Source organism: Parambassis ranga, chromosome 3 (assembly GCF_900634625.1).
Source record: "Parambassis ranga chromosome 3, fParRan2.1, whole genome shotgun sequence".
NCBI classification, from domain to species: domain Eukaryota; kingdom Metazoa; phylum Chordata; class Actinopteri; family Ambassidae; genus Parambassis; species Parambassis ranga.
Window position 1 is genome coordinate 20,632,404 of NC_041024.1, and position 12,952 is coordinate 20,645,355.

The following is a 12,952-nucleotide window of genomic DNA, read 5'->3' on the forward strand; positions in this document are numbered from 1 at the left end:
AAAAGGTGCTACCTTAATCTAAACTGTGGAAAGTTACCAGACGCAGCAGATTGTGCCTGTGTGTGCGTCTGTTTGCCTGACTGTTTGTGTAACTTGCTCTACTGGACTCCATTCTGGTGCTGTCAGCACTTCACTTTATCTGAGAAAATAAGTCAGGCAATAAAATGACATTAAAATGCACAGTTGTTAAATGTAAAAATGACAAATAAGTAATTAATTGGTATTCCTGGTCTATCCGACTTCCCATAGCAAGGTTTGTGTTTTCTATTTCTGTATGGGATTTAAAGGCAACCCTAATAACACATTTTATCTTTTATATTTATACATTTTAATAATACACAAATCTTCTACTATTTTCTGTACTTTTGACCAAGTTTAAATGCCACCTTTGTGGTTGTACAACATTATTTGAGGTGGTTCACCTTTTCCATTCTGTCCTTACGCAGCACTCTGTGGGATAAAGACTGATGGTGGAAAAAACACAAATACCACCCCAGCAGGAAGGCAGGCTGGGAAACTTACACCAGTCTCCAGACAAACGGCGGGAAAATGCTTAGGTTTGTGCGTCTAAAATGATCTTTGTACCAGGGACACCTGTGAAACATCAGTGTTTGATCAGCCGATGAAGTAAGAATTAAAAGGACATCTTGCTAATCCTAGATTCCAGGATCCATTGTAGGGGTGACAGAAACACACACACTCTGGTGGTGATGATGCTCCGGGCTGTAGCAGTGCATACTACACAGTATGGCAATAACAGGGAAAAACAGATGTCTAGACTGATGAGAGCACAGTTGACTCAAAAACACAGATAGAAATCTGCATTAGCTTTGATACCAACCGCTCCACTGAAATCCTTCAGTTAGGATTTCGGAGGTTCAACCCTCAAAATCAGGTTTTACACGATTTTACATTTATGAATTATGTATACAGCCCTGTCTTCGTAACTAACTCTGTGGATCCAACGAATGGAAGTGGAATAATCCCCATCCTATCTCCGAAATTCACACACTACAAACAAAAAGCACCAACGCAGCCTCCTCAACAAGAACTTGATGATGTACAGAAAACACAACAGTACTGCAGTGTTTCCTGTCTCATACAAAGCATGTTCTGTTTAGGTCAGACAGTCTGTCAGTGTGCAGGTTCAGTCACTGAATCAATCATTCAGAAAACCAGTCAGAAATCTGTGTGTGGTGTCTACAGGCTGATTCGCATCAACAGAACAAGGGTCTCAATTCATCCAGTCCATTCACAGCTTCACATGGCTGAGTGGTACAGTACTGAGACTCCCAACAGAGACCAGACATCACAATGAAGCGTCCATCCGGTAAATTGCTCACACAAGACATATGTGACAGCCTGATTGCCTGTTTTGTTTGAAGTTTACTTGATGTACCGGCTATAGCAGCTGTACCATAAACATTGATGACCAGTTAACTATGAAGAGACAAATCCAGACTTACAGGAGTGTTTCTGGAAATCTTATGCAATCAGTCCAGTTATTTCACCAATTTGTTTGGTAAAATATCTGAAGATCTCCCAGAAAACATGCATACTGGGCACAAAGAGTGGAGCTTAGTTATCATTGGCTGAAGCCACCTCCACGATCTGGTAATGCTTTGGATTTAAGCGAGAAGACTATTTACAGACTTTGGTACTGTGCAGGACCTGCAGAGTGGTTAACATCTAGAGGTAACACCACCAACCTCCATCACCACTGCATCTTGCTACCGGTAAGTGTATTTGGTGTAATATATGAAATTATTATCAGTGTTTCCCCTACCATTATTAGAGAAGTGGCTCACTCCCTGTGCTCATACTTCAAATTAAAATATCAATAAATATTAGATATTATCTGTCCCATAACCCATAATAATAATCCATGAATTATGACTTAATAATCGTCCTTTCAGAAGACGCTCTTGAAGATGACACTCACATTGCCCGTGCTGGACTCTGCAAAAAGGTTGGTGGGACATTTCTGCAGAAGACAGCCCTCAGGTGAGCACAACATCGCAATATTGATGAGTGTCATCGCACATTTCGCTCATATCGTGAGACTACTCAGGCTAGTAGGAAAATGTCTTGTATGAATGTCTACAACATAGGGCTGTGCGATTTGACGATAAATGATCGTGAAGGATTTGAACGTATCGGCGATCTACCAGAACGGACAGATCGTTTTATCGTCCATAGAGCACCTTCTATTAATTGCAGTTCTATGTTCGCGCAGACGCATGAGTTTTTTCACTCGTCCAACTCTCAGTGCGCTTAATGTGAACCTGACCAACCAATGACAGCCTCCCTGTTAGGAAGCTACGGCTGAAAACGAAAAGAGAACGGAGGAACTGGTCCCTAAAACGAACTCCACCTTTATGTTCGGTACTGCGCGTCTTCTAAGCCCGTGTGTGTGTTTGCGCGCGACGTGGTCGCAGTGGAAGGGCCGCGTGTATATGAATGTATTATAATGCTATGAGCGCGTACGCGCCCACCTCTCTGAACATTATCAGCTCGTTATATTCAGGTTCGCTGCTGTGGTGCCGTCAGCACCTGCGTGTGTGTGGTGGGAGGGCCGCGTGTGTACATCAGACAGAGGCAACAGCTAATGACGTCACCAAAACAATAACGCAGGCATTTGATGAAGAGGCTCCATATGAGGACTCTGGTAAACGGTGGACAGAGGTGACAGCAGCAGCTCCGTTTGTCCTTAGATATGATTCCCATTAAAGTTTGATCATTTCTTCTAAATCACATTGAACTTCAGGAGTTACTTAAGTCTCCATACTGTATTTATTGTTTAACCTTAGGAGGCACACTTCAGTCTGTTTAAATGACGGCTGAATAATACTTTACAGAACTACATTAGTCTTCTTTTTAACCTATTTGAATTTTGTTCTGTAAATTATTTAAATTTTCATGTTTATTGAAAACTAATACTGAGTGCACGTTATCAGAGTTGTTGTTTGCCTTTAAAATCTACTGACAGTTTTTGAGAGGTGACAGAGTAGGCTACCTGAAGTCATTTACACAGAAACATGCAAATTAGTGTCAATGTAAAAACAAATCGTGATAAAATCGAGATCGTGATTTTATCATTAAAGAATCATGATATAAAATTTTTGCCATATCGCCCACCCCTACTACAACATAGAGCTACAATAAATGCAGCATTTAGATGTAGGTTTTGTTTTTATATTAAACACGTGGTTAGATATGCTTTGAATGAAAGTGTCAAGAGTTCAAACAAGGTAGAAGTTGGAAGAAATGTTGTTTCTTAACTTCATCTGTTCAAATGTGTGCTGGAACAGGCTATGGAAACAATCCCCACTTTTTCTCCATAGTTCATACATAGTCTAATACACTTGTGCTTTAGTCCTTGTAAGACAACTCCATTCTCAGGAAGTTTGTTTTCACTACAGGTCACATGTACCCAGCAAGAACAAAGGGTCGTTAACCTGTCCCACCACCACAGCCCCCCTGCAGTCTCACAGTCATTAGCTACTTGTTAGACACACCCGACACAGACAGTCACTGTTTAAGGCACATATATTAGAAATGTAACACATTTGGTATTTATTAAAAGCCATTGTTCACTGTGAAACACAGACTGAATCAGTATCACATTTTACATAGCTACTTAATAGTCAAAGCACAAACCAGCATAAGAAAAATGTTGTGCCAATTAGTCTAAACAGAGCCAACAGTTAACCTTGTGGAAGTTGTTGTGAGCAAACATCTGTCAGATCAGCTGACACTACAGGATAACTATAGACAAAAGGAATTCCTGGCATCCCTTTGTTGGCTGACCTGGAAAATAAAGAGACTAATCAAATGCTTTGGTCCCTCCAGAGAGATTGCACAATAACAGGGTGGATGAGGTTTACCAAGCGCTATGATATTAGATGTTTCTTAGTACCTGCAGGTCCATTATAAGTTAAGCTTAACATGAATATCACAATATCTACAGCCCAAGCAGGACAAAGGACACTGTTTACATTTGTCCCCAATAGCAACACAGTCTCTTCCTATTATTGAAATAGTCTCACAATGTAATCTATTGTTTTGCACACTGAAACAAATTGTCAAGTTATTTTGCAAAACTGTCTGCACAAACACGAACCAGTGTTCGTGTTTGTGCAGACAGCTTTTCAAGCTATAAAGTTGCAAAAGTCCACAGGTGTGGGAGCTGAGGATGGCTCCAACCTCCAAGACCTTCATTCCTTTGCACGAAACAATACATTAAGTCTTATCAATATTTCACTGGGAAAAAGTGTGCTGCACTAAACACAATTCTACCTGAAATGCATTACTTAAAGATACATTTAAAAAATAAAAAATGTCAGAATGCCTCTTTAACATACATACGTACATAAAACTGTTTAGAGATGCAAATCTCTTAAATGTAAATCTTTATGATTTTAATTTTGTTGACTCCAACACCAACGTACATACCAGTATGCAACCTCACACTCTTTCTCTCTCTCTCTCTCTCTCTCACACACACACACACATCTGAAGGAGTTGTCTACATTCCTGAGTCTTTGTGTTTGTGTGTTTGCTTGGCGAGGGAAGACAGAAATATCTCTGGAATTTGATGGCAAGGATGAAGGAGGCAGAGCATAAGATTCCCATTCACCTTGTGGCAGCCTGGCCTGGTTGGCTGTGCTAATGACCAACAGCATCTCTCTTTGCTGCATTAAAACTTATCAGTGAACTTATCACAACCAGATTTCAAGGCCTAGATGTTGTGCGCAGCTTCCACAGATAAAGAGAGACTCTCAAGGCAATACTGCTTTGAAGGTTTTCCCTGTAGGAAGAAGGTCACTAAAGTCAATTATACAGTGACGTTTAGTGGGATCAGATGTGCCACTAAGACACTCTTTCATTCATCATTTTACCATCCATTGATAACAAGCAAAGGGGGCTCTCCCAGTCTACACTGTTCATTGAGGAGTAAGGTTTGATAGTATTTGTCGTCTGTCAATAGATGATATACGGTTATATATAAAGCTGGAAAGCAATAAAAAGCTCAATATATTTTGCCTTTTGTCTCTGTTCTCCTGTAATTCAACTGTAATCACAGCATAAAACGAAACATAACAAAGCATTAATAACAAAAACAGTAAGTATTTCAACCAAATCCACAAACAGAGATTCTTCTCCCATCTCTTGGTCACAGCTCATCCCAATCTGACAGTGTTAACAGAGCACAATTAAAGGCCACATAATTACAGTAGGCACTTTGACACAGCCAAACCAGTAATGTTCTCTTCCAGGAATTCCAGGGATGGGTGTGACTGTTCACTAAAAGCAGCCATGGATGTGCCTGGTTTACAAAGCAGCCCCTATAATTACCAGCCCTGACAGCCTCAGGGTTCTGGGTCAGGGTAAGGGGTACACTAGTGGTTGTGTATCATCATACTTTATGGTTTAAGTTAAGGTAATCAATGAATTCTTTTGCAGTGCTGGGTGCTGTAGGTAAATACAACAACAAGATCACCATGTTATACCTTCCCAGCTGTTGGCTAATGTCATTCTGTACAACAGGTACCTCGCAGATCCTTACTACACAAAGTAGTAGCTAACTTCTGGTCTGACTGTGACTAGATGGGCTGGAAACACTTACTACAAGTAGCCAAAATAGTGATTGATAATTTATATAAATATTGCAAGCTGAACCACTTGTCAAAAGCTACATATTTGGGAAATGAACGTTTATTTTGTACAATTCTTCTGCAATTATAGTTCGATAGCGTGATGTATTATGGAACTGTTTGATTTACAGTGCCTGCTTTCCGTGTCCTCAAATGCTCTATAAGTTTGAACAGGGTATTACTGTAGATAGAACCTTAGTGTGGTGTTCTTGTTGATGCTATCATATTGGAACCCCTTCATGAAGCGCATCTAACAGGCTGGATGATGTCAAACTAAAAACTTCCAACACTAACATGACAAACATTGCTTGGCTTCTATATATGATTCAACACATCTTGTGGTATTGCATTCCAGTTTCAGCTTTCATGCCTTCTTTCTGTGAATGATCAGACAGTGACACAAGTTTATTTATACACATATCTTATTTTTCTTGTATATTTATTATTGGATTTATTAGTATATGTTCCAATAAACTTCTCAAGCACAAAAAAATCATGTTATTAATAACTATTCACTTGGTCTATGAAGTGCTGCATTTCTTGCATTATAGATGCCCTAATGGAACTGCTGCTTTTGGACAGGTTGGTATGTACAACATAGTAGTAGTTAAGTAGCTATTGACCATAACCATCTACCATAATAATCAATTATTGTCTTAAAACTCTTTAATTTGAGACACAAGCCTGGGATTTCCCAGAGTTGGTTGAGTACACGTTAGCAGAACCAAAGAAGCAACCACAAGGTCCTATGCCCTCTTTATCTATCTCCAGATTAGTGTGTGTATCAAGTGAGTGGGTGCCTGGGCTCAGTACATAATGGTATAGAGCTAATCATAGCAGAGATTAGACAGACATCAGCAGGAATCTGTCACTGTAGTCACTGGGCTTCCTTAAGCCCTAAGCACTGGCACTGGGTCACACAAGTCAGACTGTCTGGATGAAATGACCTCTCAGTGGAGCTGGGCTCCTCTGACTTTACTCTGATCAAAAACTGCAGTTATTTACCTTACTGCTTAACGTAATGCATAGACATGTGTGCTCTACTCTTTTATGTGGTGACTTACGTTTATCAGTACTGTATTACTGCTATATGCCAGAGACCTAGTTGATGTACATGTAGTACGTGTGATAGGAGGCAGAGCCAGGATAAAATGATTGCAGTGGATTTTCAAGTCTTTGCTTTGCATACTGCAAGCAGATGTCCAGTTGGTCTACTGTTTATTAATGTCATCATCACCATCATTATTTTATCATCACTGTAATTAAATCCTTGGATTGTTTAGGTTTTTTTGACATAATGCAACACAAGATGACTGCATCGATCTATCAACAGGAAACAAAACAAGCAGAAATGAACAAATCAAACCCAGTTATCATTAACCTCCCTGCAGTTATGTGGTCATGTTTTCAATCTCTAATGGTCTGGTTCTAATGGTCTGATTACTGGGGATTACAACTAAAGCTGACATCTCAACTAGAATTTGGTTGTACAGTATTTTAAAGCATGTGCTTGCAAGATCATGGAGCAAGTTGGAGCAAAGAAGGGTTGCGGAAACTTATAAAGCAGAGGAGTATAATTACGAATTGTTTCAGTCAAAGATATCTTAGCGCAAGTTTAAGTCCAGCAGAGATGTGTTTAAAAATGGCCTCCAACTTAGCAATAGAGAAGCAATATAAACTTAGATCCACCACATCCTACAACAAGCAGATAACAGGATGGATAAGTCTACAAGGAACCTTCTCTCTCTGTTTAATTCTCCTTAGCTCTCTTTTACACAAGCGGAACCATGTTTTCCTACTACGCAGCTGATAGTGTGTTTCCTATATGTCAGCTAACACACAGTTTCACTGACACTGCAGCCTCAGCAATTTGCATATGGCCTAACTGGTTTTATAGGTATTTTGTACTGTAATAACATGATGTTTATAACTTTACAGACTGCCAAAATTAAGATGTTTTAGCAGCAAATAAAGACAAATAATGCCCTTATCAGCTTTTATTAGTGGATAAATTTACGGTGAGTGACATATGAATGTCAGTTAGGCAAAGTGTTTGATTCATTCATTCTGACCCACAATGATTTCTTCCCATATGCATTTGATATGCCTTCAACATGTTTTAACTCAAAGAAGATTTTACTTGTTATTTCATTTGGAACATGAAAAATCTGAAGGTAAATTGCATTGTATCAATGTCTATATTCGATTCCACCACTAGAAGTCGCCAAATGTCAAAAACATTCAAAAACAGAAGTATTAAGTTTAAAAAATGTCTTCTATACTGCATTTGCCTGTTTATATACGTAAATAAGTATCAACATGTGCACTGCCTCAACACATGCACATTACTTCTGCATAACTATGATATCCATTGTCCATTGTCTTGTGAACATAACATGCCAGATTGATGAACTATGAACCACAAACACCGACATGTGAGGTATGGTGAACTGAGTAAGAGACTGATCAACAACACAGAACACAATCAGTCTAGTTTACTCTGTAATTCCTCCAGCTAGGGGTTAACAAAAGACAAAAAAACTTCCAGTATATCCCGGAGGACCTACTTTGTACTTTAATGATGTGCTTTCATCTCCTCAGACCATACAAAGCACCGGAAAAACATCCCCCATGCTGTTCAGTGTGTGAGCGTCTGTGTGTGCGGGTTTGTGTGTTTGAGAGAGAGAGACAGAGACACAGGGACAGAGAAACGTTTTTGCTTCCCAGCATGCATGGACATGGCTCTTCTCTTCTTTAGAAGAAGCCTATGCGTTATGAATGAGACAAAACACCCAAACCAGACTCCAAAAAACAAATGAGGGAAGTAAACACAGGAGAATGTAGCCCCCACCACCATGGCTGGAAAACTTTCCCAGAGACCAAAACAGGCTTTGAACCTTCTTTTTTTCCCTGTAACAGTTTTATGAATGAGTTCAGGCTGAAAGCATGCTCTTTATATAAACTCAATGACAACAAGGTAAACACTTTTCCTCTCAGTCTCATATTGATCCGATGAATGACTGGGTCTAGAAATAAAATGCCTTTGAATACAAAGTTGACTTTCATGCAGACACAGCAGAAAGCCTGTGAGCAAGGCACACATTCAAACAATGGATCCAGATTATATTACTGTAGCTTGATACAGGGTGTTATCACAAGCAAATAATGACAGTAACAGTAATACAGTCCTCTGTAGTGGCAGTGCTTGCTGCTTCTGGTAGAAAAAATAGGTAAACAATTCTTGGCTTAACTTCTCTTTTTATTGCTCCATACCGTAAACACTGGATCAAATAGCATGTAGATAGACTCTTAACTTAAGTTTCTGGAGCTGCCAGATAACTTCAGGGAATGAGCACTGTTTGGTCAACTACTCCAGCTAGTGGCCTTCCACACTTTAATGAAGCCCAGCTTTACTACCACCAGACTTCTCCAATAAACTGTCTAATAAATAGCACAACAATGCAGCCTCTGCAGTGAGAGCAGTAGTGCTCATGTTGTTTAAGATCAATTCTGTTTTAAGGCAGCGACAGCAGCAACTAATGGCACACTTGCCCTGGCTGACACACTCCTTCTGGAGCCTGGAACACTGCATCTTCATGGGTCATTCTCAACGACTTCTCTATTTACATTACTTAAAATTACTTAACAAAAACAAGTCCATCACTTCAACAGGAAGTTGCTGGCTGCCCAGTTAGTCTGATTCTGAAACATTGCTCCATTGCAAACTAGAACCATGAGTTCAAGTGTGGTGAAATTATCTGGACCTCTATGCTATCAGCCAGCATTAATTCAAAAAGACTTTTCACCCAGACATCACTTTAACTCTGCTGGCACCAGTTGCTTAAGACTATAGTGGAGGAGAGGTCAGTGTGCGTGCTTGTGTGTTGGGCTCTGGCATGATTCAACTAAAAACAAGAGGAATGGGGCCCCAGCACTTGTGTGTAATGTCAGCAGAAGCCAAGGTATTTGAAATTGTTGGCTAATTAAAAATAATATTCATATCACATGGGGCATCATGAAAAAATAACATGGTGTAGTCTCAACAGTGTGGAGACAGAAGTATGTCCTTTTATCAGGACAAACTGTATTGTTTCTCTACATGGCAACACTTGACCTCCACCACCACTGACTGCATAATATACATAGACAAAAACATTTTGAGTTTAAGAGGCAACAGGTTGAAGGCCACAGGCCTTCATCCATGTGAAGACACAACTTTAGCTGCAGCTTATGGTTATTTTAAAAAGTCACCATCCTATGATGGCTAGCTGAATGATGCAGACTAGATATTACCAGATGAAACACCTAAACTTAATTCATTTAGTCTAATACAAGCAGAGAGGAGGAGATGCCTCTACATTTTTACTGTGCACCTTTTATTTCCTGCACACATTGAGAGTTGATAAAAAGATGAGTTCTTCTCTTCCACCTCACACCTGCTCCATCCATCCAACACATCCTCCTCAACCATATTCCACCTCCTTATTTCCCTCCCAGCGTGCCCACACTCTGTCACTCCAACAACCCTCAAACCAGGCATATGTATGCATCCTTATTAATCACATCTCTGTATTTTTCCTATTTCTGTGCATGTCTGTCTGTCAATAATGATCATGTGTCAAGTGTATGTACAGACATGCATGTAGTCCAGGCCAGTCCTGTGACAGTTCCATGTCACAAGACTGAAAACATCAACATGCTGAGTCTGCAGCAAGGCGCCAGTCACCAAGGAAACAACACAGCCGCGCACACAGTGTGTATTCAGTCAGCCAAAACACATCGTCTAAAAAGCACCAGCACAACAAGTCTTCAAAAACACTGCAGTCCTGAACACAATACTGGGAGCAGTTTAAAAAAGTCTTGAGCATCACTTCTTTAATTTTCTGCCTTTACACTTCGTACCTAGGATACAGTAAAACAATGATCTGCAGTGCGCAGACAAAGCAGGCCTAAATAACATCACCTAAGCTTTCCTTCTTCTTCTTCTTCAAAATGAAATTCATTAAATCACTTAAAATGACAAGCAGCAAGTAACAGGGGGCCCCAATCTATTGGTAATTTAAACCCACGCTGACATTAGAGACATTTGCTTACCTTTTTGGCAATGTTGGGAGTTCCAGCAGCGGTAGTTGTAATTGTTATTGAACATTGTCTTTCTGCACTGAGGGTTGCTCCCCATGATTCCTGGACAAACATCACTGCACTCCTTGGACTGCTTGTTCCCAGCAATGTAATTGTTGAACTCTGCATCCATGATGAGGGACCAGTCTACAGAGTCCAGGTAACAGAGCTCCGGGTTCTTCTCAATACGGATGGCACCACGGGTGATGTTCCTCAGGTTGTACAGGCCTATGTCCTTCAGGCTGGTCATCTCGAAGATCACCAGGGCGTAGTTGTAGAAGAGGTTACGACCACGGATGACTGTGAGGTTGGGAAAGAGGGTGCTTAGACTGTCCAAGCCGGAAACCCGGAATAGCAGCAGGTAGTCAGTGATCATAGTCAGTTTGGGGAAGCTGAGGGTGCGGAAGATTTCCTGATTGATGTTGTTGTTGTTTTTGTCACCAATAAGAAGAATCTGCAAGTAGCCCTCCACCACAGTGCAGTTCTCCAGACGTCTGAATTCACTGATGTCATTTCCAATGTCGATGCTGGGACCACAAACTAGAGGAACGAAACAAAGATGGCAAGAGGTCAGTGTACATGAAAACCTCTTATACTGAAGTCATGTCTTTATACAATATAAATTCTGAAACTTTGTACTCCCCCATTTTCTACAGAGAAGCTCTGCAGCAAAAGCTTTCTTATAAACTTCATATTGTACTGACCAGATTTTAATAAAAAATTAAAATAGACAACTCAATGCCCTACATTTCTCAAATTTTTATATTTTATAGAAGGTTATTCAATAGATTTTCTAATATTGACAGTAATAATGCACTGTTGCTGGGCACTCAAAGCGCTTTACATTGAAATGCATTATTCATTCAGACCACATTCACACAGTTGTGGTGGTAAACTAAACATGTAGCCACAGACTGATGGAAGCATGCCTCTCCGACCACCGCCAATTCATTCATACAGCAGTGAGTGTGCTGGAGGCAATGTGGGTAAAGAAGTACCTGGCCCAAGGACACACAACAACAACTAGGGAGGAGCACCACCAACCTTCTGGTTATTGGACGACCCGCTTTACCACTAAGCCACTGCTGCCACAGTGCACAGTACGCCCATATACACACATAATTGCCATTGTCAATACCAACTAAACATAATGTAACCAAGTAAATACTTACTCAGGTTCAATTCAAGCTTAAGTTAACAGCACAATAAAGGTTTAATCACTCAGCCTTTAGACTGTTGTATCCAATTAATCTCAGTGTTTTGTGTCACCATATGCTTTCATAACACAACATCAAAGGGCTAGAAACTAGTCTACCACAAAAGACATCATCTATAAAACATAACACTGTCAACTGATCAAATACAGTCTACACTATAAAACATGTCAAACAAATGATAAAATGAATGTTTCGTAACAGTTTCACAAGTGCAAAGGCAACAATTTTCTTATAAAACACAATGCTACAGCAACAGCAGCAGCTCTTTCAGGCCTAGGTTATTTGCTTAATGTTAATATCACTATGCTACCATATCAACATTAGCAATGCAAAAGATTTGTTTATCATCAGCCACAGACATAAAAAGTTGCAAAATTGGCCATTGAGGGTGTGTCAGAAAAGAAATGAGAGTAAGACATTAATGGGTGTCTTGTCCAGTGTGAAAGGACTTGACTGCCACCTCAAGACATGCTGCAAACAGCCTCTATGACCACAGTATACTAAACCCTACCAGGTCCCCAGCTCTACTAGCCTATGCATACACTGACAGGAACTAGTGAACTTGACTTGAATTGAAGAATCTGCCCAGGGCCTAGGTGAAACTTCCTTTAGTGTGAACAAATTGCCAAAAACATGCATTTATGCATTTTTATTATTCTCTCTCTTTTCTTTTTTAGCATTTTTAGCAGTACATTGACACTGAATGGGTCCATCAATATATGCTTTTACAAAGAATTATTGTAAACCAAAACAAAATGACATAAAAATGAAAAAAACGTCTCAGTGCTACATGGTGTGTGGTCTGTGAATAATCTGAACCCACATCAGGAAAAGTTTGGTAAAGCTTGATGGTGATGATCGGTGGAGTGTTTCCAACTTTAACTCCCACCTAGGTGATGTGCTCTAAACAATACTTAGCCCGAAGCCCCAGCAGCACCCACAGAAACATGGAGGCCA

The 12,952-nt window shown here is 40.1% G+C and overlaps 1 protein-coding gene across 3 annotated transcripts in view; it reads right to left on the bottom strand.

Annotated features, from left to right (window-relative positions):
• igf1rb (insulin-like growth factor 1b receptor) overlaps window positions 1–12,952 on the bottom strand; it is a 34,872-nt gene that overhangs the window by 17,202 nt on the left and 4,718 nt on the right. For all 3 annotated transcript variants that reach the window (XM_028400955.1, XM_028400954.1, XM_028400953.1), the window contains one exon: window positions 10,752–11,318. In XM_028400955.1, coding sequence (XP_028256756.1) covers window positions 10,752–11,318 — 567 coding nt within the window. The remainder of the gene's footprint in view (window positions 1–10,751; window positions 11,319–12,952) is intronic.